The sequence below is a fragment of the Misgurnus anguillicaudatus genome, chromosome 15 (genome assembly GCF_027580225.2).
Source record: "Misgurnus anguillicaudatus chromosome 15, ASM2758022v2, whole genome shotgun sequence".
NCBI lineage: Eukaryota > Metazoa > Chordata > Actinopteri > Cypriniformes > Cobitidae > Misgurnus > Misgurnus anguillicaudatus.
In genome coordinates this window covers 36864082-36891584 of record NC_073351.2, presented here as the reverse complement: position 1 = coordinate 36891584, position 27503 = coordinate 36864082, and the positions used below count along the sequence as shown (strand labels likewise).

General features: G+C 37.4%; 2 protein-coding genes across 2 annotated transcripts in view; one reads left to right on the top strand and one right to left on the bottom strand.

Annotated features, from left to right (window-relative positions):
- The window catches only part of fbn1 (fibrillin 1), an 82672-nt gene extending 63982 nt beyond the window's left edge, over positions 1 to 18690 (top strand). Inside the window, exons 47-66 of the mRNA XM_073853914.1 lie at positions 18 to 134; positions 1728 to 1853; positions 1932 to 2051; positions 2251 to 2376; positions 4673 to 4825; positions 5067 to 5129; positions 5202 to 5327; positions 5787 to 5906; positions 6079 to 6201; positions 6288 to 6419; positions 6988 to 7117; positions 7456 to 7658; positions 7751 to 7876; positions 8093 to 8215; positions 8827 to 8950; positions 10094 to 10215; positions 13300 to 13419; positions 14370 to 14601; positions 14834 to 15008; positions 16885 to 18690. Coding sequence (XP_073710015.1) covers positions 18 to 134; positions 1728 to 1853; positions 1932 to 2051; positions 2251 to 2376; positions 4673 to 4825; positions 5067 to 5129; positions 5202 to 5327; positions 5787 to 5906; positions 6079 to 6201; positions 6288 to 6419; positions 6988 to 7117; positions 7456 to 7658; positions 7751 to 7876; positions 8093 to 8215; positions 8827 to 8950; positions 10094 to 10215; positions 13300 to 13419; positions 14370 to 14601; positions 14834 to 15008; positions 16885 to 17268 — 2945 coding nt within the window. The 3' untranslated portion in view covers positions 17269 to 18690. The remainder of the gene's footprint in view (positions 1 to 17; positions 135 to 1727; positions 1854 to 1931; positions 2052 to 2250; positions 2377 to 4672; positions 4826 to 5066; positions 5130 to 5201; positions 5328 to 5786; positions 5907 to 6078; positions 6202 to 6287; positions 6420 to 6987; positions 7118 to 7455; positions 7659 to 7750; positions 7877 to 8092; positions 8216 to 8826; positions 8951 to 10093; positions 10216 to 13299; positions 13420 to 14369; positions 14602 to 14833; positions 15009 to 16884) is intronic.
- A 1665-nt stretch (positions 18691 to 20355) lies between these two features.
- dut (deoxyuridine triphosphatase) lies at positions 20356 to 24427 on the bottom strand. Its single transcript, XM_073853913.1, has 6 exons — positions 24158 to 24427; positions 22182 to 22276; positions 20918 to 20962; positions 20762 to 20836; positions 20555 to 20625; positions 20356 to 20479 (listed from the first exon to the last, which is right to left on the bottom strand). Exons 1-6 carry the CDS (start codon positions 24310 to 24312, stop codon positions 20423 to 20425), a joined length of 498 nt encoding a protein of 165 aa, XP_073710014.1. The 5' UTR covers positions 24313 to 24427; the 3' UTR covers positions 20356 to 20422.
- Between the last annotated feature and the right edge of the window lie 3076 nt (positions 24428 to 27503).

The window sequence follows — 27503 nt, the reverse complement described above, 5'->3', positions numbered from 1 at the left end:
TCTCTTTCTCTGTTCAGATGTTGATGAGTGCGAGCGCCAGCCGTGTGGTAATGGAACGTGCAAGAACACTGTTGGCTCCTACAACTGCTTGTGTTACCCTGGATTCCAGCTGTCACACAACAATGACTGCATTGGTACACACCCTACAACACACACACACACACACACACACACACCCTACAACACACATTTGCCATGTGACAGTGAGTTTAGATTATTTCTCCTTCATACAGTATATCACATCATACTGAAATGTATAGCTTGTGATGCACGGCAGGGGTCCATGTAACGCTACCTCTAATTCTCATTGAAATGCTCAATAATTTCTTTAGCTTGTCTCAACGTATGCGTTAACTCTAGTGATAGTTGAGACACCATTCACATTACTATTGTTACAAACTTAAGTTTACTGCTGCCAACTAACAAATGACAAATGAGAGTTGTCTCTCCTCTTACATGTTTGCAAGTGCGCTCTCCCTCACGATGCGTGTGTTACATGCACCCATTAACTATTTAAAGCCTTTTTGGTTTGCATAAAATGTAATAATTTGCTGATTAATTCTAACAGTTCTGAATTAAAACAAAAAGTAATTGTAAATATCTAAGTATTTTATGATATATAAGAATTTATTGGTGTGGTCTCTAACTCTGGCATGCATGAAAGCCCACTGTTGGCTTATCCTGTGCTTAGACGCGCCAATGTCTCATTCATGTAATTATTTCAGTTTTTGACATCAAATCTATCACTGCCATTGTTTTCTCTCAAGATGCACACCAGTATTGAATTTGCTAAGGTTTGTTTCTAAGAAACTCCTAAATGTCCTAATATAAATAAAAACTAGTCCTGGATTAATCTAAACCACACCTATATATTTTAAAGTGATCCATGTGGTCATTTGGTTTTGACTTTATTTTAAACAAATTATCATTGTCTCACGATTATTGTCATTTTAAATGCTTTTGCCCACTTAAGTCTATTTTTATTACCAAATAATATCAGATTACTTAATCATCATATCATCATCAATTACTAAAATAATTGTTAGTAAAAACCCTAGATTGGTAATTATTTAAATTTATTTTGTGATTTCAGTAAAATTAAAGACAGTTCATATATTTCATCATTGAGGATTTCTTATAACTTCGTCCTAAAGTCTCAAGGTGAAACACTGTCTCGCAATATCAGCAAAGTGTAAAAATCTTGTCTCGTCTTATTCTTGTGAACCCAATCTTGTGTCTCGTTACATCTTGTGGGGTATTCATTGTCATGAAATAGTTCTTAAATTAAATTCTTAATTCGTCAATGGCAGGGAAAGGGTTAAGACCATTATCTCGTCAAGTAAGAGAAAACGCTTCCCTGCCAAAGACAAGTTTTTCCAGCAATCCGTATATCCGCTATTATCCACCAAGTGGCGCTCTTACCCAACTTATAAAACCCGGAAGCAACTTTTTAGGGCAAAGAGTAAGAACTCTGTGTATGTTTGCTCTGAATCTGATCTCTAACAAAAGTGCTTCACAAAAATGGAAATATCTCAGCTTTTTGCTCAAAATTTGTTATAAATATATATTTTAAAATACCCAACCTACCAAATCATACAAAATGCTGGCGCTGGCTGCCAAAGTTTTTAAAAAGTCTCTTAAAAAGTTTGAAATTTGACTTGGTGAAACCTGTAGAAACCCTGCTGTAAGTGGCTTTAATGCATAAATGTATTTGTGTTTGTTATCAGATTTAGACGAGTGCGGGTCAATCAGGGGCTTGTGTAGGAACGGAAACTGCATCAACACAGTGGGTTCATTTGTGTGTGTGTGTCTGGACGGATATAAACTTTCTCCCGATGGCAGAACGTGTGTAGGTGAGACACAAACCTTCTCAGCTCCTTCACGTCTCAGTTTATGATGAGGAAATCTGATGGCGCCGTCCTTTCACACAGATATCAATGAGTGTTTAATCAATCCTGGCACCTGTGGACCCGGAACGTGTCAGAATCTAGACGGATCTTACAGGTGCATCTGTCCTCCTGGGTATTACCTACAAAATGAGAGATGTGAGGGTAAGAATACAGAGTGACCAGCATAACTACTATTTTGTCATAGTTAGTGACATTACTTGATAAAACTAAAGAAATATCACCTTACGTCATGGTAATGTCCAGTCTAATATAAGTGAAATGATTAAGTGAAGATTGATTTTTATATGGAACCAATGAAAGATTGAGTATCTCTGTTGTTTGCTGTGTGTGTGTTGTTCAGATATTGATGAATGCTCTCAGACTCCAGAGATCTGCATCTTTGGCAAGTGTCTGAACACACCAGGCAGTTTTAGGTGTGAGTGTCCGGAGGGATTCCAGTTGTCATCATCCGGAAAGAGATGTGTGGGTGAGTTATCTCAGACTGATCCCAGAATTACACATCCCATCACTGTTCATTTGAAAACATTTCATATACGGGGTGCACATAACTGAACGCAGGTGTGTGGGCGCAATAAAAAGAAAATGCACACCAGAAACTGCTCAAAAAAGCGCTTTTACATACTAATATACTTGATTTTTGTTACATTGTTACCTAATTCACTGCAACATTAGAGATTTCTCTGTGCATCACTGGTAAGATAATTATTACAAACGTGTTAAAATGAATGTGTTGTAAGCAACGATGCAACAGTCACGATTGGCCAATTTAAATTTTAAAGCACAAAAAGATGCAAAACAGACTTACTCATGTGTTGTTTGATAAGTTGTGTTTGTGCACACGTCTAAAGAGTGAACCTGATCAGCATCTCAAGACTTCAGACCGCACGCCAGTACAAAGACAGCGCGCAAATGCCAACTGAGTTTATGTTTTCTTGCACTTCAGGAGACATTACACACAAAATTATCTCAAAATGTAATTATAGCAGTCTTATACATCTTAAATGCATGTGTAACAATATATTTAATAAACAGTATTATTTGATCAATTATTTGATGAAAAATGTGAGCAGCACTGTTTATTTTTATTTGTGCTATTGCTCATAATTTGATTATTTTTATTACTGACCCATTTACTTGTCTTTAACAATATTTGAAATGTATATTACTAGTAGTTATTTATGAAGGTTATATGGGTTCAGGGTTCCCACGGGTCCTTGAAATCCTTGAAGTTTGTGAATCTGGGGAAATAATTCAAGGCCCTGGGAAGTTTTTGAAAATATACATACATAGATACAGGTCATTTAACTGCTTGAATCTATTTTATGCAAGAAGTTTTCTGGGGAAAAAATCCATATTATTCCCTGTGTAGTGTAGGATAATATCATAAAAATTCTAGACCAGTGGTTCCCAAACTTTTTCAGCGTGCGGCCTCCTTGTGTACGATGCAAACAACATTTAAAAACCATTCCAAAAAGTTGTGTGCACCCCTAACCCATATTTATTTGTGTGAATAATGTTTTATTGTTCAAGGAACTGTGCGACATCTTAAATACTGATGAAAACCAGAACTATGTGTCGGTGGGTGTGTGTTTATCTCTACTGTCTCACACTTTCCATGTGTCCTTCTGTCTCTGACCCTGTGGACAGAACATAACAGGGTGTTTCCTGAACTGTGTGCGTGTGTCTAAAAGCTTCTCTAAATGGGAAGCAGACCTCTGGGAACAACACAAACTCTTTCTCAAGAAGACACACAACATATGTTGCAACTGTACACATGTTGTCCTAGTTTATGAAGTAAAGTGGTTATAGTTCATTATTACACGGCTCTCTAAAATGCTTGATTCTGATTGGCCAGACACAACATTACAAGGTTCGTTCTTTTCAGATAACTCCCGCTCAAAACTAATAACACACGCTAACCCGGATACTGCAAATCATTTTGGGAGGTAGAGTTTAATATTACACAAAGATTAAATATAAATGTCTTTTAATAACATATATGACATTATATTTATAAATGATTCAACCAAATAGTGTGTTCATGACATTTTGACCGTCTTGTCTTATCTTAAAACTGAAAGTTAACGTGTTTTCCTCGCTGAAGGTGTGCACTGCAAAAATGATTTTCAAGAAAAAATTTTTTTAGTATTTTTTACTTGTTTTCAGTACAAATATCAAAAAACTCTTAAATTAAGATGCTTTTGAAAATAAGTCTAGTTTTTAGAGCAAAAATATCAAATTTAAGTGATTTTGTGCATAAAACAGGCGGGGAGATCGGCCAATGGGGTGAGCAAATTTTTCTTGGATTTTTCTTTAATTAAGTGTTTAAGAAAAGTTATCGGGATTTTTTTTCTTGCCCCATTGGCAGATTTTTTTGATTGTTTTATGCACAGAATCACTTAGATTTGATGTTTCTGGTCTTTAAACTAGACTTATTTTCTTGGGTCGTTTTGCTCATCAAGAAAAAGCATCTTAATTTAAGAATTTTTAGATATTTTTACTGAAAACAAGACAAGAATTTTTTTTCTTGAAAATATTTTTTTGCAGTGTATTCTTAATAATTAATGTTCCTTACCTAACGTATGATGTAAATAACTGTGTAATAAGCGTGATAATGTATAGTCAGCAGGTTGTTATCGTGAAATAAGACCCTGATACCAGATCACACTGTAGGTGCGATAACAACCTGCTGATAAATGACCTAAACAGAACCGATATAAACATATGATCATATCACACCTGTTTCTCTTTCTCTCTCACTGATATTCGTGTTAATTATTGTTATACTAAGTTTGAGAATGGACGCTGTTTAGCTCCGAAGCCTTTCAACACAACTAAAGGATTGTGTTGTTGTAGTGCAATGCCAGGTCAGGGGTGGGGTGATCCCTGTGAAATCTGCCCAGGAAAAGATGAGGGTGAGTATAAAAAGACACACACTATTTTGGTAAGAATCATAATCCTGTTAGGAGCCACAATGGAGCAGTGCAGCTACTTATGACGCGCTGGATTTCTAACACAAAACTAAACGACAGAAACTGAATGCGGCACACTAATCGAATTACCTTGATTATCTTGTTTTTGCAATCGAAATGTAAAATAGAAAAGCAATGACTTGCACACAGAGTGCTCATGAGTGTGTATGTTGTTGTGTTTTAGAGGCGTACTCAGGGCTGTGTTTCGCTCCTGGTAAGAGCATTACTACAGATGATTTAGCGCTAGGTGAGTATCGCTGCAGAAGAGTCTCTATCTCTCTGTATGTCTTCACACTTTAATGACGGTCATTATTTTAAGATGTGGACGAGTGCTCTGAGAATCCTGGCATCTGTAGGAATGGACACTGCATCAACACAGACGGGACGTTTCGCTGCGAGTGTCCTTTTGGCTATCGGCTAGATATCTCTGGGATCAACTGTGAAGGTCAGATCAATAATCACACGATCACGTGACTGAGGCGTTCCACTGGGATTATTGGGAATCTCTGTAAGGATGTTAAATGAAGAGTTCACCGGACCAACATAAACATAATCTCATCATTTTCTCTTCTCTCATCTGGTCAATATTTAGAAGCTCCAGAGAGCACATATACATAACACACCTATGACAACTAGTCATGAGACATGTGACAAGTTATATACATCTACTATATAATATATTATACTATCATTTGAGTGTCAACATCACTGTAAAGATGTTGACCTTTGACTGACAGCTGGAGTTTGACATTAGTGTGTTGTTAAAGTTATTGGCTTGATGGTCTTTTGGATACATGAGCAGCTGATATTCACTGTCATTGGGTAGGCAGCTGATGTGTGTATCTGTCTGTCTGTGTGTCTGTCTGTCTGTCTGTGTGTGTGTGATGTGTGTGTACGTCCTCAGACACAAACGAGTGTGATGTGGGTAACCCGTGTGGAAACGGCACCTGCACAAACGTGGAGGGAGCGTTCGAATGCAGCTGTGACGAGGGATTCGAACCCGGACCCATGATGACCTGTGAAGGTAAAGGTTCATCTGTGCTGTTGTCATCACTATGTTGTGATGTTACAGCGGTTGTTTGGTTACACTCGGTTAGATGGTTCCATTGTTTAGTCTAAAAGTTGATAAGTAGACTCGAGCGTTAAAACATTGGTTGATGACATGACGCTTCATTAAACATATGATGTATGTTTAGATTTGAACGAGTGTTCCCAGAATCCCCTGCTCTGTGCCTTTCGCTGCATCAACACGGTGGGTTCGTATGAATGTAAGTGTCCGGCTGGATACGTGCTGAGGGAAGATGGCAGGATGTGCAAAGGTAAAAAGACACAAAAGTGTTTACATCACCACAACATCAGTTAAAATAGCAGTACACACATACGCAACAATGTTTGTGTTTCTCAGATCAGGACGAGTGTGTAGTGGGCCTGGATGATTGTGCGTCCAAAGGAATGGCCTGTAAGAATCTGATTGGTACTTTCATGTGCATCTGCCCGCCGGGATACACGAGACAACCCAATGGAGACATCTGTGTGGGTGAGAGACTTGATCTCATGATGTCCACTAGATACTCCATCAAACCATCATCTTCTTCTCAATGATGATCAGTGTTGGGTGTAACTACTTACTAAGTAATTAGTTACTGTAATTGAATTACTTTTCCCTTGATAAAGTAAAGTAAGGGATTCTTCAGTAATTTAATGACATAACTTCTGATGTAATTGAAGTAAATCCTGTGTATGGACTGTTATATATAGACCAGTTCAAAAGATGTAAACAACAAAGCACTTCCTGTTTCCGTTTTTTAACACTAGATAAACGTTGAGAGAAAAGCGCTATATAAGTGTAACTAATTAATTATCCAATACTGATGACGAACTATAGAAATAACTCTGGATCACTAACCCATTCTTAGTAAACTAGGACATGATGCACATTTATTTCCCCTCCTGAAAAATACTTCTCCATAATAATTTAATCTGCTCGTGTCATTTATGTCAATCTTTTTATTATTATCTGAATTAAAATGTTAATGCATTGTGTGTAAATATTGACACTGACTCAAAACTGTGTGTGTGTTTTGTGTGTGTGTGTGTGTGTGCAGATCTGAACGAATGTACAGCAAAAGCAGGCATCTGTGAGAATGGGCGCTGTGTGAATACTGAAGGCAGTTACCACTGCGTCTGTGACCAAGGATTCAGTCCAAACCCCAGCAAAACCGAGTGTATCGATAAGTTTGTGTGTGTGTTTGTGATGGTTCTCAGTACAGTAAGATGACTGTAACACAACAGACTCTCACACCAGTGGTAGTGTTGGGCGATACGCCCCATTGTGAGATCAGGGACGAAGAGTCTGAGTTGTGCGCAGTACAAGTTCAGGTGCTAGAAAAAGTCAAAAACACATCAGGAGAGTCAGTGTGTATCTGTTTTACTGATCCAATGCTGGTCCAGCTTAGACGTGCCTGGTAAAGTTAATGGACCAGTATGATGTTCATGTTGAAGCTGTTAGATCAGTTGTACTAGTTTATGGTTGGTTACAAATAACTAACTGTATGTGTTTGTGTGTCAGATAATCGTCAGGGCTTCTGCTTTCTGGAGGTTCTTCAGACCATGTGTCAGATGAGCTCCAGCAATCGAGTCAGTGTCAGAAAGTCTGAGTGCTGTTGTGATGGAGGACGCGGCTGGGGACCAAACTGTGAGCTCTGCCCGTTGCCCGGAACCACTCAATATAAGAAGATGTGCCCGCTCGGACGTGGATACACCACAGACGGACAAGGTAGAGACACTTACACATCATCACAATCATAGAGTCATCAGTATATATGTGTATTTGTATGAATGAATGTGTATCTGTGTGTTAATGTGTAGATATTGACGAGTGTAAGGTCATGGGGAATCTGTGTAAGAACGGACAGTGTTTAAATACATTAGGATCCTTCAGCTGCAAGTGCAAACCAGGATACACGACTGACATCACAAGCACTCGGTGTATAGGTGAGTCACACAAACATTACCAAGTCATCTGCTTTTTTTTGTTGATTAATATGTAAATGTAAACGAACATTTTAATGAGATTGCAATGTTTAGGGTACTTGTAAACTGTATTGCCTTAATCTGCGATCCGAATAAATTCAGTGGGTTTGACAGAATAACATAGTTAATGTGATGTTTCAGTGTCAGTGTGAAAGAGTTATGTTCATGTTTTTGTAGATGTGGACGAGTGCATTCAGGCTCCCAAACCCTGTAATTTCATCTGTAAGAACACTGAGGGAGGATATTTGTGCTCCTGCCCACGGGGTTATGTGTTACAGGAGGACAACAAGAGCTGCAAGGGTAAACACAAAACACACACATAATCAACTCTATGACCTTTACTGGACTTCTCTTAAGCCACCTTTCCTCTTTACACAACAAATGACAGCCGATATACCAGAAGTCATTCATTCTCGCAAAGGGGATGCGTAAGGTGACACCTGGAAGTGATTTATTTCAGTGTATTCCAATCAAAACACTGTGTAAAGTAAACATTATTAGCCTAATCTTTCATCTTGTCTCCATATGTTCTTTGTCATTACGCATAGCTGTTTATTGTTTCATTCATTTATTTATTACACTATGGTGAATATTACATCTCAGGCTCTTGCGTTGGAATGAGATTCTCTCCCATGTTGAAACAGATTTATGATTAAACTAAAACTTTAATACGACTGCCACTAGGGGGCGAACTCTGATGTCATGTCCGAATGTCGTGTAGTGTGTAAAGGTGGATATAGAACAGAATATACAGTTTGTACAGTATAAAAACATTACGTCTATGGAAACATGAAAACCAGAATGTGTGTGTGTGTGTGTGTGCGTGCGTGCGTGCGTGTGTGTGTGTGTGTGTCTGTCTGTGTGTGTGTTTGTTAAAGAACAGTGCGATCTGAACATCTCTTTCTCTTTAGATCTGGATGAATGTTCTACTAAACAACACAATTGTCAGTTTCTGTGTGTCAACACCATCGGTGGTTTCACATGCAAATGTCCTCCAGGATTCACACAACACCACAGCGCCTGTATCGATAATAAAACACACAGAGTACCATTATGATTAGATCAAAATGTAATCAAAATCTGTGTTTACCAAATACTCACAAGACACTAACTTAACACAAACGTGAGCGTCTCTTTTATCATAAACCCCTTTGAAGCGTCTGCAGCAGACAGTATTTGGACAAGATGCACTGCAAAAAATGACTTTCTTATTTAGTATTTTTGTCTTGTTTTCAGTAGAAATATCTACATTTATTCAATCAAGATGCAAAATGATCTAAGAAAATAAGTTTACTTTTAAGACAAAAATAAACAATTTAAGTGAATTTGTGCTTAAAACAAGGAAAATATCTGCCAATGGGGGGAGAAAAAAAAATCTTTTTTCATAAACCCCTAATTCAAGAAAAAATTTCTCACCCCATTGGCAGATTTCTTTGCTTGTTTTAGGCACAAATGCACTTAAATTTTATGTAGTTTGTCTAAAAACTAGACTTGTTTTCTTGGCCATTTAGAAAATGCATCTTGATTGAATAATTTTTAGATATTTGTACTGTAAACAAGAGAAAAATACTAAGAAAGAAAGGGATTTTTTTGCAGTGTGGTTGAGCAGGAACAGACAGTGATGTTCAGTGATGTCATGATTCGTGTTTTAAAGTCTTTGTCATAGTGACCCAGCTGTCATCTGTAAACACTTCTAAACAGAAAAGTTTTTCTTTAAACCTCAAGTAAAGTCTGGTAACTATCCCACCCTCTTCACTGCAAAAAACGAAGGAAAAAATGTCTTAGTGTTTTGTCTTGTTTTCAGTAAAAATATCTAAAAATGAAGATGAGCAAACAACCCAAGAAAATAAGTCTAGTTTTTAGACCAAAAATATCAAATGTAAGTGATTTTGTGCATAAAAGCAAGCAAAAGAATCTGCCAATGGGGTAAGAAAAAAAATCTTGAACATTTTTCTTAAACACTAAATTCAAGTAAAATAAAAAAAAATAGACTTATTTTCTTGGGTGGTTTTGCTCATCAAGACAAAGCATCTTAATTTAAGAATTTTTAGATATTTTTACTGAAAACAAGACAAAAACATTTTGTCTTGAAAATCATTTTTTGCAGTGTGCTTGTTATAAGATCTGTTATGAATCCATGATGATTTCTTTCTTGAATCGTGTGGTGACAGATAATAATGAGTGTGCCACTGAACCGGGTCTGTGTGGTGCAAACGGAGTCTGTCAGAACAGCCCGGGCAGCTTCAACTGTGAGTGTCAAAGAGGATTTAGTCTCGACCCCAATGGACAAAACTGTGAAGGTAAACACACACACACACATACATAAGATTAAACTTTAAAGAGGACCAGAGTTGATTGTGTGAGTCAAACATGTGTCTAATGAATGATGATGAGTGTATGTGTTTGTGTGTTTTCTTTTTTTTTTTTTTTATTTTTATTTATATAGTGCAAACACAGAAAGTGACTATATTTAAATTTGGTAAATAACAATGAATAGAACAAAACAAAACAAAAAAAAAAAACAAAAAAAACAAAAACAAAAAAAAAAACAGATAAGACAAACAAATAATAAATACAGCCATTGCCCATACATAATATGTTGTAAGTATATGTGTGTGTAAAGAATGAGGGGGTATTTGGAGTAATGCATACACGTTGAACAGTAGGTAATCCAATTAATAGATACATTTAGATAAATTCATACGGTTACAATAGAGGTAGAAAGAAAGAGGAAAAAAAATAATAATAATTATTTTATAATAATAATAATAATAATAATTAATAATGAATTATTTTATAATAATAATAAAAAAAAAAAAAAATATATATATATATATATATATATATATATATACCAATAAATAAAAAGGGGGAGGTAGCACAAACAGAGGGGTTGAAAGATGAGGAAAATACATACACCACAAGCACCTAGCCTTGTGTGTTTTGAGGTATTGGGGACAGATGTGGCATCGGGCCCAAGGAGCAGCCCCTCATGGTCCCATAGGGTAGTTCCAACCTCAGGCCTACCCTGTTTTGTTTGAATAATGATAAATGAAAAATGAAAACCTCTAATGTGTGGTGCATTTAAAAAAATGGACATGCAGTGGAGATCCAGACCCGGGTAGTGGTCAGGTCAACACACACGTCACACTTACCCTATGTTATATTTGTAATATTAGGTTGATATTGAATTAATATGTCGATCAAGAAATCTACTGGTGTTTAGTGCATTAAAAACAGTGTGATGTGCAGTGCCGAACCAGGTCATAGTAAAGCCCTTGCCAGCACACACGCCACACTTGCCCTATATTTTGGTTATGGTGTCGATATTATATTTTTAAAGTGTTTTAATAGTAGCAATAATAATAATAATAATAATAATAATGATAATGATAATAATAAACGGAGGAGGCACGAAAAGCTGGGTCAGACTGAGGCTGGGAATAGAAGAGGAAAGATTATGGGGACAACCAGGTGGCAATTTCCTCAAACTCAATGCCACATCCATCCACCATCATCAGGCAGAAAATCAGAGGAGAGAAAAAAAAAGGGGGGGGGGGGACTGGGGACAGAAGGAAGATGGGGGAAAAGAGAATGAAATGTCGACATGTTTATAATCAGTACAATACTAATAATTATAATAATTAATTGATACTACTAATAACATTATCAATGTCTCTCCCTCTTCTCAGAAATGTGTTTGGGGGAGAAAATGAGAAAAACAACAATAACAATGTCAAAAACAATAATACTACTAGTAATAATAATGATAATAACAATATACTTTTTTTAAATAGATAATTAATTAAATAGAAGAGTGAGGAGGGGAGTATAGATCCATGTAGTAGTGTAAATAATAACGATAAATACAAATGATAATAATGTTAATAATAACAATGGGTAAATAATGGACAATATATATTATGATTTTATATTTATAAACAAGTATATTAGGGAAAAAAGGAAAAAGAAGAATGAGGAGGAGGAATGTGCGTGTATCCAGGTTCATATGTCTAGTAAACTGAAGTATTGTAAAAATGGGTTCCAGATGTCAGTGTCCAAGTTATCTGTGGATGTAGTTTTTTCTAATGTTATGTATTCTATAAGGGTATTGGTCCAGTGGTTAATATGTAGACAGTTTTTTGATTTCCAGTTTAATAAAAAAAATTTTTTGGCGATAGTTAGAGAAATAAGTATAGTATTTTTATGTTTGAGTGGAAAGTTGTCTATTTCTGTAATATTGCCAAGCAAGCAAAGTGATGGGGAAAGAGGTATTCTACAGCCCATAATATTAGAGAGGTTTTTAATAACAGACATCCAGAATGAATAAACAGGTTGACAGGACCATATGGCATGAAAATAGTCATCTGTGCTTTGCGATGTACATTGTGAACAAATATCTGTGTCCCTCAGACCCATGTTAAACAGTTTTCTTTCAGTGATATGTGTCCTGTGAAGAGTTTTATATTGTATGAGCTGTAGATTTGTATTGGTAGTCATAGAGAATGTATTATTACAGATTTCCTTCCAGAGATCGGTATTGGAGGAGAACGCTAAATCTTTTTTCCATTTTGCCATTGGTGTTACTATTTTATCGTCATTAATTGATATGAGTTTATAAAGTTTAGATACTAATTTTTTGAATGTTGTAATTTTTAAGATTTCTTCCATTACCTGAAAGGGGTTAAGTGGATTATTAGTTATATTGATCTTCGATTTAATTATGGATTTAACTTGTTGATACTGAAGGAATTGGTCCACTCCAATACCGTATCTCTGGGGGTTAATATTTTAAATGATATGAATTTATTGTCCTGAAATAAGTGATTAAGATGAGTAATTCCTTTTTGTTGCCATAGGGGTAAATATATAGGTTTATTACTTATTTGAAAATCCGGGTTGTGCCAAATTGGAGTATGTCTCGATGGTGTTAGTGATGAATTAGTAATTTTATTAATTTTCCACCAGGCTGTTAGAGTCGAAGTGATTGTGATATTTTTAAAATAATGCAATTTTTTAATTGAAGTAGGTAAAAAGGGAAGATCTGCTATTGATGTGCTGTTGCATTGATTTTGTTCCAAATCTATCCATGATTTAGTGTAGTTATTTTTGTTAATCCATTTAATCATATATTGTAATTGGTTTGCTAAAAAGTAATGTTGAAAATTTGGAGCTTCTAGGCCACCTTGTAGTTTTGTTTTCTGTAATTTTGCCAGCGATATTTTAGGTGTTTTGTTTTTCCAGTAAAAATGAGAAATTAATGTATCTAATGTTTTAAACCATTTATCTGTGGGTGTTACTGGGAGCATTGAGAATAGATAGTTCATTTGTGGTAAAATCTTCAAAATCTTCATGTTTGACTGTGTTTGTGTGTTTTCTGTGAGATATGGATGAATGTGTGGGGAATCATCGTTGTCAACATGGCTGTCAGAATCTGGTGGGTGGATACAGATGTAGTTGTCCACAGGGATATCTCCAGCATTACCAGTGGAACCAGTGTGTAGGTAAGACTTCACTTAAACCCTTTAATCAATCTACATGCACCTCTTTATAACTCAACAAGAAATGAAAATGAAATGGGACTTGCTTTCAGTCCTAGATTTTTATGCCTTAGACCAGCCCACTTTAGTTCATGACTGACTGTATTAAAATAATATCATTAAACCCTCAGTACTAGCCTACATACACACTGCTCACTTAAATTTGATATTTTTGTCTAAAAACTAGACTTATTTTCTTAGGTCATTTTGCTCATCAAGAAAATGCATCTTGATTTAAGAATTTTTAGATATTTCTACTAAAATCAAGACAAAAATACTAATAAGTAAGAAAGTCATTTTTCTTGAAAAAGCCATGCGATTCATTGTATAATATCATTTCCTTCCATAATCCTGCAGCCCCACCATAAAGTATTTTAATATTATGCAATGAAACTTATTCAAAAACGACTGAAAGGGAACAAATGTGTTTGTCTTTTCCCCTGCATTAAAATAAATGGTGGTCTTGAAACCCCTGCTATACACAAACAAGACTTATAAAGTATGCAGGGGAAAGACATGGAAAGACATTATTTTGTATTACTTTGATCATTTATATTGCCAAATAAGGTAAGGTAAAACAAAGAACAAAAATAGACTTTCAAAATGTAGTTTTGCTTGATAAAAAAATTATATTCATATAAAAACTTTATTCCAATAAACTGATGAGTTTTGCATCAAAAAGATTTTTGTTGCTCTTGCAATACATGATGAATACAATGACTATTCATAGACGATTCATTGTTACATCTATGACTTAGATTTTAAAGAAGGCCATTTATATCAAGTTATTTTAAATCTAGACACACGGCAAGTGCACTCAAATATAGACGTGTCATAACTCAGTCATTGTTGTTGTACAGCAGTGAGTAAGAATGGTCTGACCCTTGACCTCTGACTTCGGTGTGTCTTCACAGATGAGAACGAGTGTCAGAACTCTCAGGTGTGTGGCGGAGCGTCGTGTCACAACACACTGGGCAGTTTCCGCTGTCTGTGTCCGACGGGTTTCAACTACGAGCAGATGATGGGCGGCTGTCAGGATGTAAACGAGTGCAGCTCATCTCAGAACCCCTGCTCGTACGGCTGCTCCAACACGGACGGCGGATATCTCTGCGGCTGCCCGGCTGGATACCTGAGGGCAGGACAGGGGTGAGATACACAGAATCTGAATCAGCAAGTTAGTTATAGTTAGTATGTCTAATGACATTTGTTGGACACTGCCGCCCCCTTGAGTCTAAACTGTGAAGTGTATCATGAGAGTAAGCACTGCTTGTAATGTGTCTGTGTGTCGGTATAAATCTTTAATATTCATTCATTCATTATTACTGTATGAAGTTGAATTCTTCTGGTAACGTTCAGATGATGTGTGTTTATGTTACAGTCACTGTGTCTCTGGTGTGGGTCTGGGCAGCTCTCCTCTTACTCCAGATACAGATGGAGATGATAACGCTCTCTCTCCTGAAACATGTTACGAGTGTAAGATCAACGGATATCCAAAGAGAGGCCGGAAACGCAGAGGTCTCAATGAAACTGAAGAACACCAGCAGCACATTCAGGTATATTTACAGTTATGCATTTGGCAAACCTCTTTATCTACTGTGACTTGCAGCGCATTACACACTATACACTATTTATCAGCATGTGTGGGTTGCCATCTTTGTCATTTTGAAATACAGGGGAAAAGATGGCTTGCGGGGATATGGTTTTTTGTGTATGTCAAGGGTGTCCCTTTGGGTAGGGATGCATGGGAATCTTATTTTTTGATTGTGCTTTCCAATGAATATCAATCAAACTGCAGTTGGTTAGTTTTGATTTAAGCCTTCATAACTAAGAAAATACAGCTAAGTAGCACAATAAAAACATGATAACATAATAATAAACATGTTGTGACAAAAATGTAGTTATCTCGTTTTGGAACCTTTGGAACTCTTACTTTTTTTAAACTCAACTAATACAATTCAGTAAATGCCATGTGTTTTGAGTTGCTAATGAAGTTTTTTTTTCTGGAGCAAATCTGGAGGAATTTTTTGGGTTTAGTTTTTATCTCGCCCCAGCAAAATTTTCACTGGCATCATAAAAAAGTTGAAATTAAACAAAAATAATAAATAAAACAGGCCTGTTGTATATTTGTTGTTGTTGTTGGCCTGTAACTAAGGATGCATAACAATTAATTTCTATTACTCTATAGCAAAATAAAGTTTTTATTTACACCATATATATATTAAATTCAATTTTATATATATATATGTGTGTGTGTGTGTGTGTGTGTGTGTGTGTGTGTGTGTGTGTGTGTGTGTGTGTGTGTGTGTGTGTGTGTGTGTGTGTGTGTGTGTGTGTGTGTGTGTGTGTGTGTGTACTGTCTATAATAATTATGTATATAAATACAAACACATGCATGGATAATTTTAAGAAAAAAATATATATTTATATATTAAGTATGTATATATAATATAAATTATACATAAATATACAAATATATATAGACATGTAAACATTTCTTAAATATATAAATATATACATGCATGTGTACACACACATATATGATGTAAACAAAAACTTTTATTCTGCTTTAGATCTTAACAAATAAGATTATTATGACAACAAAAATACTATTTTAAATATTTTTTTAAGTAACATTAAACAGCGATAAACCTTTGTGACAATGCCCAACAAAGTCAAACTCAAACTTACGCCCTTGGTGAATATTTGGTGTATTGTTTTAAGCCATTTGGTAAAATGATAGCTAACTCCTAAATAAATATTAATGTATAACTCTTATACGGTAGATCTATTAATAGTTTGATTTACAGCAGGCAATTCTTTCAGTCTATGTAAAACACTTGTGACTCCTGCACTAAGAGTTAGGAAACATTATCAGCTTCATGTTAATGACAAACTAACAATAGCATAGATCCTGTAAGCTGTTGTTTTGCATAGTCAACATCAAATACTTGAACAAATAATTCAAACACACTTACACGCTGTGAATCAGAAGACAGAGAAGTAGCGAAGTTGGAAATGCGTTGGGTCATTTTTAGATTGAGATGTATATGCTGCACAAACAGCTAAAGAACTAATTATATAAGATGAAACCGTATTACATGACCCCTTTAATGTATACTGATTGTGCTTGAGGAGGTCTGTGATTGGATGAAAGGTTTCGTGATCATTCTCAAGTGTTGTGATCAGCACTCACTGCCGCTGTTGCTGCCTATTCGACTTCATGCGGCACCACAAGAACCGACACGCGGATGACATCAGAGTATAATCTGTATGATTTCTCCAATTGCTTTCCTGGGATTTTGATAATCCATCTATAGAAAATCCTTACCTACATCATTCAAAGAGATCATTCTGAAGTCTTTTAGTAATGATTATCTATGTGGACATTCATGAAACTGATAGCGTGTGATGTTTGATGTGTGTTTACAGAATGATCTGGAGTCTGTAAGTCTGGACAGCGTGGATGTTGATGATACTTTACAGTTCAGCTTAAACATCAGCACGCTAAAGAGTCAAGATCACATCATCGACTTTCTCCCCGCGCTCTCCACCGTCGCCGATCACGTCCGCTACACCATCGACTACGGCAACGACGACGGCCTTTTCAAAATAACCCAGAAAGAAGGAGTCAGTTACTTGCACACGTCCAAGAAGAAACCTCTTCAGCCCGGAGTCTATTATTTACAAATCCGCAGCGTTCCTCTGTATGGTAGAAAAGAACTGACCCAGCTGGAGGACCGGCAGGAGAAAGACTACCTCAGTGGGCAGCTGGGAGACGCTTTACTCATGAAAGTACAGATTCTCCTGCACTGACTTCACATCCTGACGCTGTTCACACACACACACACTTCAACTGTCACAGCTACGCCCCAAAACATCACACACACACACACACACGCTTAGTCCAAAATACACTCATAAACCTTCAAGCTCAGAAAATATTAAAGAGTCTGAATGGAAGGGAGCTGACCATCTGTCAATAAGCTAAGAGATTCTCAATGATGAGGAAGTTATTACAGTGAGGACGTTAAAGGTGCCATAGAATAGAAAACTGTATTTATCTCAGCATAGATGAATAATAAGAGTTCAGTACATGGTAATGACATATTGTGATCCTCAAACACGATTGTTTCCTCGTGCATGCAAAAGATCGCTGGAAAACAGACCAATCACAACACCAACTGTGACGTTACAGTCCAGATGTACACCACAACATTAAATTAATTACAATGTTGTTACAATGATAAAAACAAAGTTATGACTGCTGAGTTAGCGCTATATGCTAGTTAATGCTATATGCGCTACTGCAGGAGCTGCTCTGAGAATCAGCCAATCAGAGCAGAGCTCAACATTATTATTCATGACCCTTTTAAATAAGGTAGTAATAGACCATTTCATTCTAAAGGGTTGTAAATGGACATGTAAAACTGACTCTGGAACATTTTTGCACTTAATAAAGCCACAAACTCTCTATGGAGATAACAAAGTACAATTTAACAGATTATTACAATTGCATTCTTTGGCACCTTTAAGGTTTTTGAAGGGTTTGCACATCTGTCCACAGATCTGGATGTTTAAAAATGAATTTATTTGCTTTAAGCACAAGATGAAGTTTCTAGCCACCAAATACTTCAGAGTTAAGGAAGAACAAGATTAATATATATATATTTAACCTATATTACAGGCCTGCACATCACAATTGTAACGTTCCTGATATTTCCCGTTCCTCCGGTCCAGAGAGATGAGGCTTCTGAACGTTCGACTCTTCCCAGCTCACTCGGTCAGTTTGTATTTAACTGGTGCTAGTTATGAAATAAATGCACTGTAATAATCAACCGGCGCAGGAACTACAATACTGCTCACGCTACTCTTCCTCTTCTCTCCTGCAGTTACTCCACATGTAATTTAAGTGTGTCTATACTGTAACCGTCTCACTTTTATTCTCCGAAAGCATTTGTAAACTATAGGAGCCCTGGAACGAGGGGTTTGTAATGGTGCTTATTATAATGACCAACTACTTTAAACTGTGTTTGTACACATTCTGTGACTCCAAACTATGCACTGAGATCTTAAGGCCACGAACACAGACGTGTACACACATACACACACACGGTCATGATGTGGCCTCTGGCATTAAAAACATCTCTGCCATGTTTTACTACAACATTCTGTTCTGTGCTCAGACTTATAAGGGTTTAGTTGTAAATTCACAATAAATACGTACGTTTTGGTTTACAGGGACTCCAGAGTTTCTTCTTGAGTTTGATCTGTGCAGTGATGTTTCTCATTCATCATACATACTGAGCTGACTCAATTCTGCTGTACTGGAAATACCGTGGTATTCCGTAGAGTTCCCTCAGGTACCACAACAGTACTCTTGGAGCGGTTTACCTGACAGGGATTAAACTAGTCTAAGACTAAAATTAATGTAAGAGCTGTCCAAACTGAAAACAACTTGCACTGACATCATTAAATACATCAGTGCCCTTCATTTTGCCTCAAAATGCACTCCAGTAATGTTTGTAGTAAGGCATGATTGTTAAAACTAGTTATATTTCCTTAAAGGTGCAGTGTGTAATTTTTAGAAGGATCTCTTTACAGAAATGCAAAATAATATACAAAACTATATAATCAGGGGTGTACAAAGACCTTTCATAATGAACCGTTATGTGTTTATTACCTTAGAATGAGACGTTTTTATCTACATACACAGAGGGTCCCCTTACATGGAAGTCGCCATTTTTCTACAGAAGCCCTTAATGGACCATTTTTTTACTAAGTTGTCCTTGACGATGACATGTTTGTCGGGTGGCAGCTACAGTAGCTTCTCTATGTGTTTCAAAAGCGAGGGGTGAGCAGTGGACTACGTCGTTGGTTGCAATTCGCAACCTCACCACTAGATGCCGCTAAAATTTACACACTGCACCTTTAATAAACTAAGGCCTAGGCCTGGTTTAAGATAATCCCTGTCCAGGAAACCATCCAATAGTGTTTAAGGAGGTCCAGACAAAACCCACTGCAGCTTAAAATGCTTCACTCATCATTTTTCTTGATGAGCAAAACGACCCAAGAAAACAAGTCTAGTTTTAAGACCAAAAATATCAAATGTAAGTGATTTTGTGGATAAAACAAGCAAAAAAATCTGCCAATGGGGTAAGAAAAAAATCTTGAATTCTTTTAAAAAACTAAATTCAAGAAAAATTAGCTTACCCCATTGGCAGATTTTTTCGCTCGTTTTATCCACAAAATCACGTACATTTGATATTTTTGGTCTAAAAACTAGACTTATTTTCTTGGGTCATTTACTCATCAAGAAAAAGCATCTTCATTTAAGAATTTTTAGATATTGTTACTGAAAACAAGACAAAAATACTAAGAAAATCTTTTCTTGAAAATCATTTTTTGCAGTGTACATCAATTATTAAAGGTCCAATTCTAACTATTAACTACTTTTGCCTCAATATAGTCCTTATTACTTCTTATTAATACTTGTTTAGTAGTTGTTACATTTAAGTATTGGTAGGATTAAGGATGTAGAATAAAGTTTTGCAGAATCAGGCATTAATGTGCTTTAAAGCAGCCAATATATCAGTAATGTTAATATTTAACTAGTTAATAGTGAGAATTGTAAACTCCACTAGTGAGTTAATAAGAATATTGGTAACATTCAACTAAAGTATTTAAAGGGCACCTATTGTCTGATTCACAATTTTACATTTTCTTTGGTGTGTAAGTGTGTATTAGTTCATGTTAACGATATGCAAAAGGTACAAACCCCAAAGTAAACGATGACGCAAGTTATCATCTCCAAAGTAAATCTCTTTAATTGGACATATACATCATGTAAATGATTTCAAAACAGATCAAACTCACTACTAACACTTAAAATGACTCCTAGTAAACAATTGTAGTACAGTCTTTATTTCATAACTTTTATTTTACATATTTAAAATCAGTAACAGATGGGTTAGTTTGTGCCAGTAGAGCCAAAGCCGTTCACACCTCTCTCAGTTTCATCCAGTGTCTGAAATAACAAACAAACAAACATCATGTAAATGACTTTAATGTGATGAGTAAACAAAAGAAAAACTCTCTTGACCTTTAACTCCTGCAGCTCCGGGTAACAGATTCTCTCACAGATGAGTTGAGCGATGCGGTCGCCTTTCTTTACTACAAACACACAACACAACTGCTTCAATTCATCTGATTTACTTTATTGTGTGTGTTGGTGTGTAGTGCTGGAAAACATTAAACTGACACTGTACAATATCATTAAGATGTGAGGTCAAAGTTCAATAGATCTCACCTTCAAAAGGCTCTTTGCCAAAATTAAACAGCACAACTCCTAGATTCCCCCTGTAGTCCTCATCCACTACACCGGCTGTCAAACACACAAAAGATCACAATAAACACACAAACACACTTCTCAGTACTAAAGATGAGTTTGAGATACATTACATACCACCAACATCAATGAAGTTCTTCACAGCCAGACCTGAGCGAGGAGCTACAACACAAAACATCAACTCAAATATTAAAGCAGGCTCATCATCATCTTCATCAGAAGCTTTTAATTCATTTGAAGTAGTAGTTATAAAAAAATGGCTAAGAACAACAGATTACAGAAAGAGGCTTTATGGTCTAGATTAAGATTGGGACACAGCATTGAAATCAACACTGAGGCTGTTTGCACTTGGTATTGGGATGTGTTTTCGTCGATCGGATCACAAGTGGACGAGAGAGACACATGACGTTTACACCTGGTATTTAAATCCGTCTCTTTTGTCCACTTTCGACCGCTTCTGTGCTGAATACTATGAGGGGGTGGTCTGTGAGACGGTGGGCGAGTCTCTCTGCTGTCATTCAAACCCGAGCGGGAGTAATTATGAGTTTATATGGACGCGATCTTATATAATGTCAGTGTCCACTGCTTGTTTAGCAAGTAAACATGCTGCACAGTGTTTTGTACATGAGTATGTAAGAGCTTTCTTTGAATTTTCAGCGCAATTGATGAAATAGGATCGCGCAACTTTCACACGCTTTCAAAACGAAACTATGGAGATCAGCCGCTTAGTTTTATCAATGAAAGGCTAAAAATAGCGCTGTTCACCGAATGTTCACGCCAGAAGTCAAAAAAGACGTAAAACTTGTGTTTAATACCTCAGATTAGATAAATGGGCGGAGAGAAGGCGGTCGCGTGTGGCTGTTCGAACGCATTCAACCACATGCGCGTTCCGCAACTCCAAAGCGATCCGATCGAAAGTGGTTTCGACCACCTCTGGATGTGGTTGAAAGTGGTCGAAAGTGGACGAGCTCAAAACGTTTTGAACACCGTTTACACCTGGCATTAACGTCGTCCACTTGTGATCCGATCGACGAAAACACATGTTAATGCCAAGTGTAAACAGCCTCACTGACATGGATTGTGTGACATGTGCGCGTCTAATTATTGTGTATTTAATGTATGTTTTGTGTCATCATTTACTCACCCTCATATTTTTACATTTCTTTGTTTTGATAAATGAGGAGGAAGATATTTTGAAGGAATGTTTGTAATCAAATAATTTGTGAGCCCCAATTCCCTTCCCTACAAATTCTTTTTTCCTACTATAGAAGTGAATGGGGCCTGAAAATGTCTTACTTCCTGTTCATCAGAACAAAGACATTTATACTACATGAAGATGAGTAAATGACAGAATTAATCATTCCTTTAATCTGCAGCTCACCGACTCTGCCGTAATATCCGTGTGGAACCGCGATCTGGAGATCCGTCTTCACCAGAACTTTATCCATCGGACCAACACTGTAATCATACGCACTGCAACACAACACAGATGCACACTTAACTAAACAAATACAACACAAAAGTACACCAGTAATCTGTTGGTTCTAAGTAGGGATGCACCGATAGGATTTTTTGGGCCGATACCGATTTAAACAGACAACTTCTGGCCGATACCGATATTAAACACTTGTATACAATACTATATAGTTGGTCTTTTAGCTAGTTTATTTCTGCATTAAATAATTTTTACTGAACATGGATTGGATCTAATTAACATTCAACTGACCAACATAATAAGAGAGGCACAAATTAAGCTAAAACAAATATAATAAGACAGCATGACAACCTTCAAAGGTGGTTTTTGCTATTCAGCATTTATTTTATTAACAACATTAACTCATTTTTTACATATAATGGATTTCTTTATGCAGTTAATTAATAAACAATCGGTGTTTATTATATGCCGATGGTTTCAAATTAATCAAAAATCGGCCGATAAATATCGGTGGCCGATACATCGGTGCATCACTAGTTCTAAGAGTAGATTCTTTGTTGAGAACCAGAACAGTCGAGTCCTATCGGGAGAACCGAATCTTCAGCAACAGGTAGGGGCGGGACTTTGTCCAATCACATGACAGTACAGACTAGCACCGGTCTATTCAAATCTTACCCTGAAGGGCCGAGCACTACAGAGTTCAGCCCCAACCCTAATCAAACTTACCCACCTATGATTGTCTAGTCTAGTGATCATGAAGACCTTGAGGGTTGGAGCTGAACTCTACAGTGTTCCAGGGTGAGACTTGAATAGCCCTGCATCATACCAGTGTTGCCAGGTCCACTTATTATAAGCGACTTTGGGCGTGTTTTTCTGTAAAGTCCCTTACAAATATTGGAAGTCACGGGTCGTGGTTTTTTTTTGGCTTGTTTCTAAAGTCTAGTTGCTTATTTGGCGCCATAATAAGTTGTCAATCATATATTTTCTATGTGTTTTTAAAAGTAAGAGTTTGTCTAGCCTGTTTTCTCGGTCCCTACCCTTTCTACACACAGGAGACAGCAGAGTTTTTTCCCACCCACATCCTGCTTCTAATTGGCTCTGACCCAGATGGCAACGAGTACTAGCCAATCAGAGCAGGGCAGTCTCTGTTTTTTTTCTGGTTAGGAAAGTGAAGTCAGCGAGTGACGTACACTTTAAATTAATGCGCGCGAGTTTCGACTGATGGTGACTGACTTGACTGTAGGAGAGTTTCTTGGAGGAACAAATGCCTGGGACGAAATAAGAAAGACTGGGAGAAAGAGAAAGGAGTAAAAGAACGGATTTAACCTGTCGAGTGGGACACTGTGTGTGCATCATACGGCCCTCGTACAACATGATGCTAACACAGAGAAACAAAAAAATTCAGCACTGTTCTCTTCAATCAATGAGGCTTACGGACGGGGGGGGGGGGGGGGGGGGTCGCTTGTTTTCACGGGCCTGGTTGCTTATTTGTCTCGCGAGATCTGGCAACACTGCATCATACCGTTAACTTATGTGAAAGAGGAAGGAGACACGCGCTCTGAAAGAAACGAGTTTAGTGGTACACTCAAAAAAAAGTACAATTCAAGTTGATTTAACTTATTTTAGATTGCAACAAAGAATTTTACCAGTGTACACAGAGAGAGCGCGTGGCTTTGCTAATAGTTTAAATGCACGCGGAGAAAGTGAAGAGATCAACAAACCTGCACAGACATCCAAGAACCGCCAACACACAACGTATAGCTAAACTGGGCTCAAATAGAAAACTCAGTGTGATACTAAAGAGTCATATATGAGCTATAAGATCTGACATCCCATCACTTAAGTACACAACATCTGTGAGTGGCGGGAAGCCACAAACATCGTTAACAGCACAGTGAAGCACGTTCGTGAATCTCGCACTGTACAAGTCGTAGCCCGCAGCTAGGTTCGATCCTCGAGTCGGTGTCGTGGCGTTCTCCGTTAGTTTGGCGATTTTTAACACCGTGTTTTCTTCGCTCGCGTGACTCCTGCATCTCTTCTGCGGGGAAACGGCACCTGCGGCTTCACAACACGGCATTTTACTTCAGACGCTTCACCACAACACGCACAGCGCGGGAACACAGAAAGATGTGTGTGTAGAAGCGCGCGGCTGACTGTGTCCGGCTTTGAAATTGGCGGTAAATAGAGGGTATGCACGTGACGTCACCTTCGGCGACAGTGACTGCGGTTACGCCCGCTGAGTGGCAAAAGACAGAGCGGCAGCATTTGTGTACAGTGTGAAATCAGCGAAAACACAGTGAAAACGCGTCGAAATGAGAAACAGCTGTTGTGTGATACACTGTACTAACAGATTAACAAGAATTCGGAGCTATCGTTTTACAGACTGACAAAAAACACCGAAAGGAGAAGTAAATTGATCGTTCATGTCAACGTCCACAGACCACAGGTGGGTTGATAAGTTGCTAGGGTCACTATCAAGCAGAGGTTTTACTTTCTACTTAAAAGTATTTTTTCAAGTATTTGTATTTTATCTGTTTTTCTTTGGAAAACATACATTCCAAAGCATATTATCATCATTTTACCCTATTACATTTCAGAAATACAAGTTTTTGTTTTACATTTAATATTTAAGTACATTATCGTACTTTTACTCAAGTAAAATTACACAATTTTAATGTAATTAGGTATTAAATAAATGTTAATATGCAATATTAAAGAATACACAGTATGATTCTATGCTTTAGAATGTAGTGAAGTAAAATTTTCTCCAAAACAAACATCCTAATAAAGCACAGATGCTTGGAAAATGTAACTAATGTAACTAAGTATTGTCCACCTCTGCTATCAAGTCCAACTGATTTCAATTTAAGCTGATAATAGTCAGTTTTACTGGCATTTTCGCAGCACCCGCTATAAAAACCAGCCATTTTGTTGAATGTTTGCCACTCGACGGGGCGAGTTCCGGTGTGTTCACGTGGAAAAGTGACGTCAATGCTTTCCCTCGTCTACCTCATTGGAGAAAGCGACGCACGCGCTTCCATGTGGGCCAATCACGGATAGCGGCGCTGACAGCAAATCAATGATGATGACACAAGTCCGTATATTTAGACATTCAAGTGCTTTTGTACACACATTACATTTGTAAATATAACGAGCACACGTGCAGCTATAGTGTAGCTACATGTACAAATGATTTGACTTTAACCGCGGTTACGCTATACATACACGCATAACTACAGCTGCAATATCATTGCTGATCAAACCAAAAACTAGTTTGTATGTAATAATAATGTGTGGCTCTACTGGATTAAGGTTTTATTAACTCTGACCTCCAGTGCAGCGTCCGTTTACAACGCAAGCATAAACGAGAGAAACACAACATCGACTCCTCGACAACATCCTGATGTGCGCATGCGCGAGCCCCAGCCGCCCCTCTTCTTCTCTTCTTTTTAATGACGGTTGACAAACCCACTTAAAGGTGCATGTCCGCCACCTACAGGACCGAAGTGTGGAGCATGATTTTAAAGTGCCCATCTTATGACTGCTTTTCCACAAGTTAAATAGGTGTATGAGTTCCATAAAGCATGTTTCAAAAGTCGTTTGCTCGAAATAGCTTGTAGGAAAAGATTGTTACCCATCTCTAGTAGCCTGTTTCAGGGCATTTCAGATTGTGCCTTTTTGAGCTAATCATTACATATTTATGAGCTGCTGCTTCTTTTGATCACGCCCCACTACTAACGTCATGTGCACGTACATAGTGATATCGTGAGCAGTACAGACCATACTGTGTTATTATTTTATATATAATTATTATTAACGGTTTATGTTGCCAACAGACAAATCAAGCAGAAAAGTATCACTAATAAGTACACTCCAGGAGAAGAAACTCATGACACACAATGATTCCAGAGTCAATTGTAGCAGTCTCAACAATAAACTTGTTTTCCCTGGACAATACGAACATATTCCCGTTTTAAAACATTTTCAAACGCATTATTTTCGCAAATTACAGAAATTAACACCTGGCGGGGGATGTATACTGCTTGTGGACCGTGTGCTAATTGCTAGAAGCTAGCGGGAGGTCCGGACCGTAAAGTTACAAGAGTCTCGGGGGTACGTTGGCCTCGTCAGAAAAGCCGGGTCGGTAAGGCCCGGACTCGGTGTGTCAAACTCATCATGACACACAAAGATTCCGGCATAAATTGTGATGTAGCAGTCTCAACAATACACTCGTTTTCCCTGCACAATACTAACATATTCCCGTTATAAAACATTTTCAAATGCATTATTTTCGCAAATTACAGAAATTAAGACCCGGCGGGGGATGTATACTGCTTGTGGACCGCGTGCTAATTGCTAGAAGCTAGCAGGAGGTCCGGACCGTAAAGTTATGAGAGGCTCGGGGGTTAGCCTCGTCAGAAAAGCCGGGTCGGTAAGGCCCGGTCTCGGTTAGTTTGGCAAAAAACTTTTAGTTTGGCAAAGCACTATTACTTAGTTCTTTTAGAATTGTAAAATAAAGCTGTAAAAATTTTTTTTTAACTTTCGAAACCACGCTGTAAACTATCTAGCCTGCAAAAATATCTATATAGCCTAACAGTTACTGTCTACAAACAATTTTAACATCACTATACATTTAAAAGGTATAATTTACGGGATTAGCATCAATGTATGATCTCTGTTTTGAGATACAGATGCTCTAGCATCATAAATGTAGTATTTTGTGACAGAAGATGACAACATGCAAAATATAACGTGACTTCTTACCTTTTGTGTTGATACAACGATCGCGAATCGAATCCAGTCTGTTTCAGATGTGTGAATGATCCATGAAAGTCCAATCAAATACATCCAATGACCATTTTTGTCCACAAATGCGTATAATCCGTGAAATATAGATACATAATCTGTTGTTTACATCAGATTTCGCATGAAGGTCTTATCGCCTACAATCTGATGACTATTTGCGTCGTAACACACTGTATATAAGATTACTCCGGGTTCCAATAACCACGCGTTAAAACTTTGTTTTTAAAAGTATGCGGGAGTATAATCCATAATATCCAAATAGCGCTGTTATTTCAGTGAGACATGATAACAGTATAGAGGGTATCAGCGAAGTGACTGCTCTGTGGTCTCTAGCTACCTGGTGGGTGGATACCTGCGAGTGGGGTGGTGGGCGAGAAAATTCAAACTGAATGTGACGAAACGGCTAGTTACGTAACAGCGGAGCTGAGTTTGAAACCGTGTAATCTGAGACTCAAGGCAGAG

What these genes read in the sequence shown, in the direction of transcription:
- dut (XM_073853913.1), bottom strand. Translation starts at nt 24,312, where the DNA reads ATGCCGTGTTGTGAAGCCGCAGGTGCCGTTTCCCCGCAGAAGAGATGC. An exon ending in GCTGCGGGCTACGACTTGTA is followed by an intron (nt 22,277 to 24,157) that starts CAGTGCGAGATT and finishes TGTGTTGTGTTG; the next exon opens with CAGTGCGTATGATTACAGTG. An exon ending in CGGAGCTGCAGGAGTTAAAG is followed by an intron (nt 20,480 to 20,554) that starts GTCAAGAGAGTT and finishes TTGTTATTTCAG; the next exon opens with ACACTGGATGAAACTGAGAG.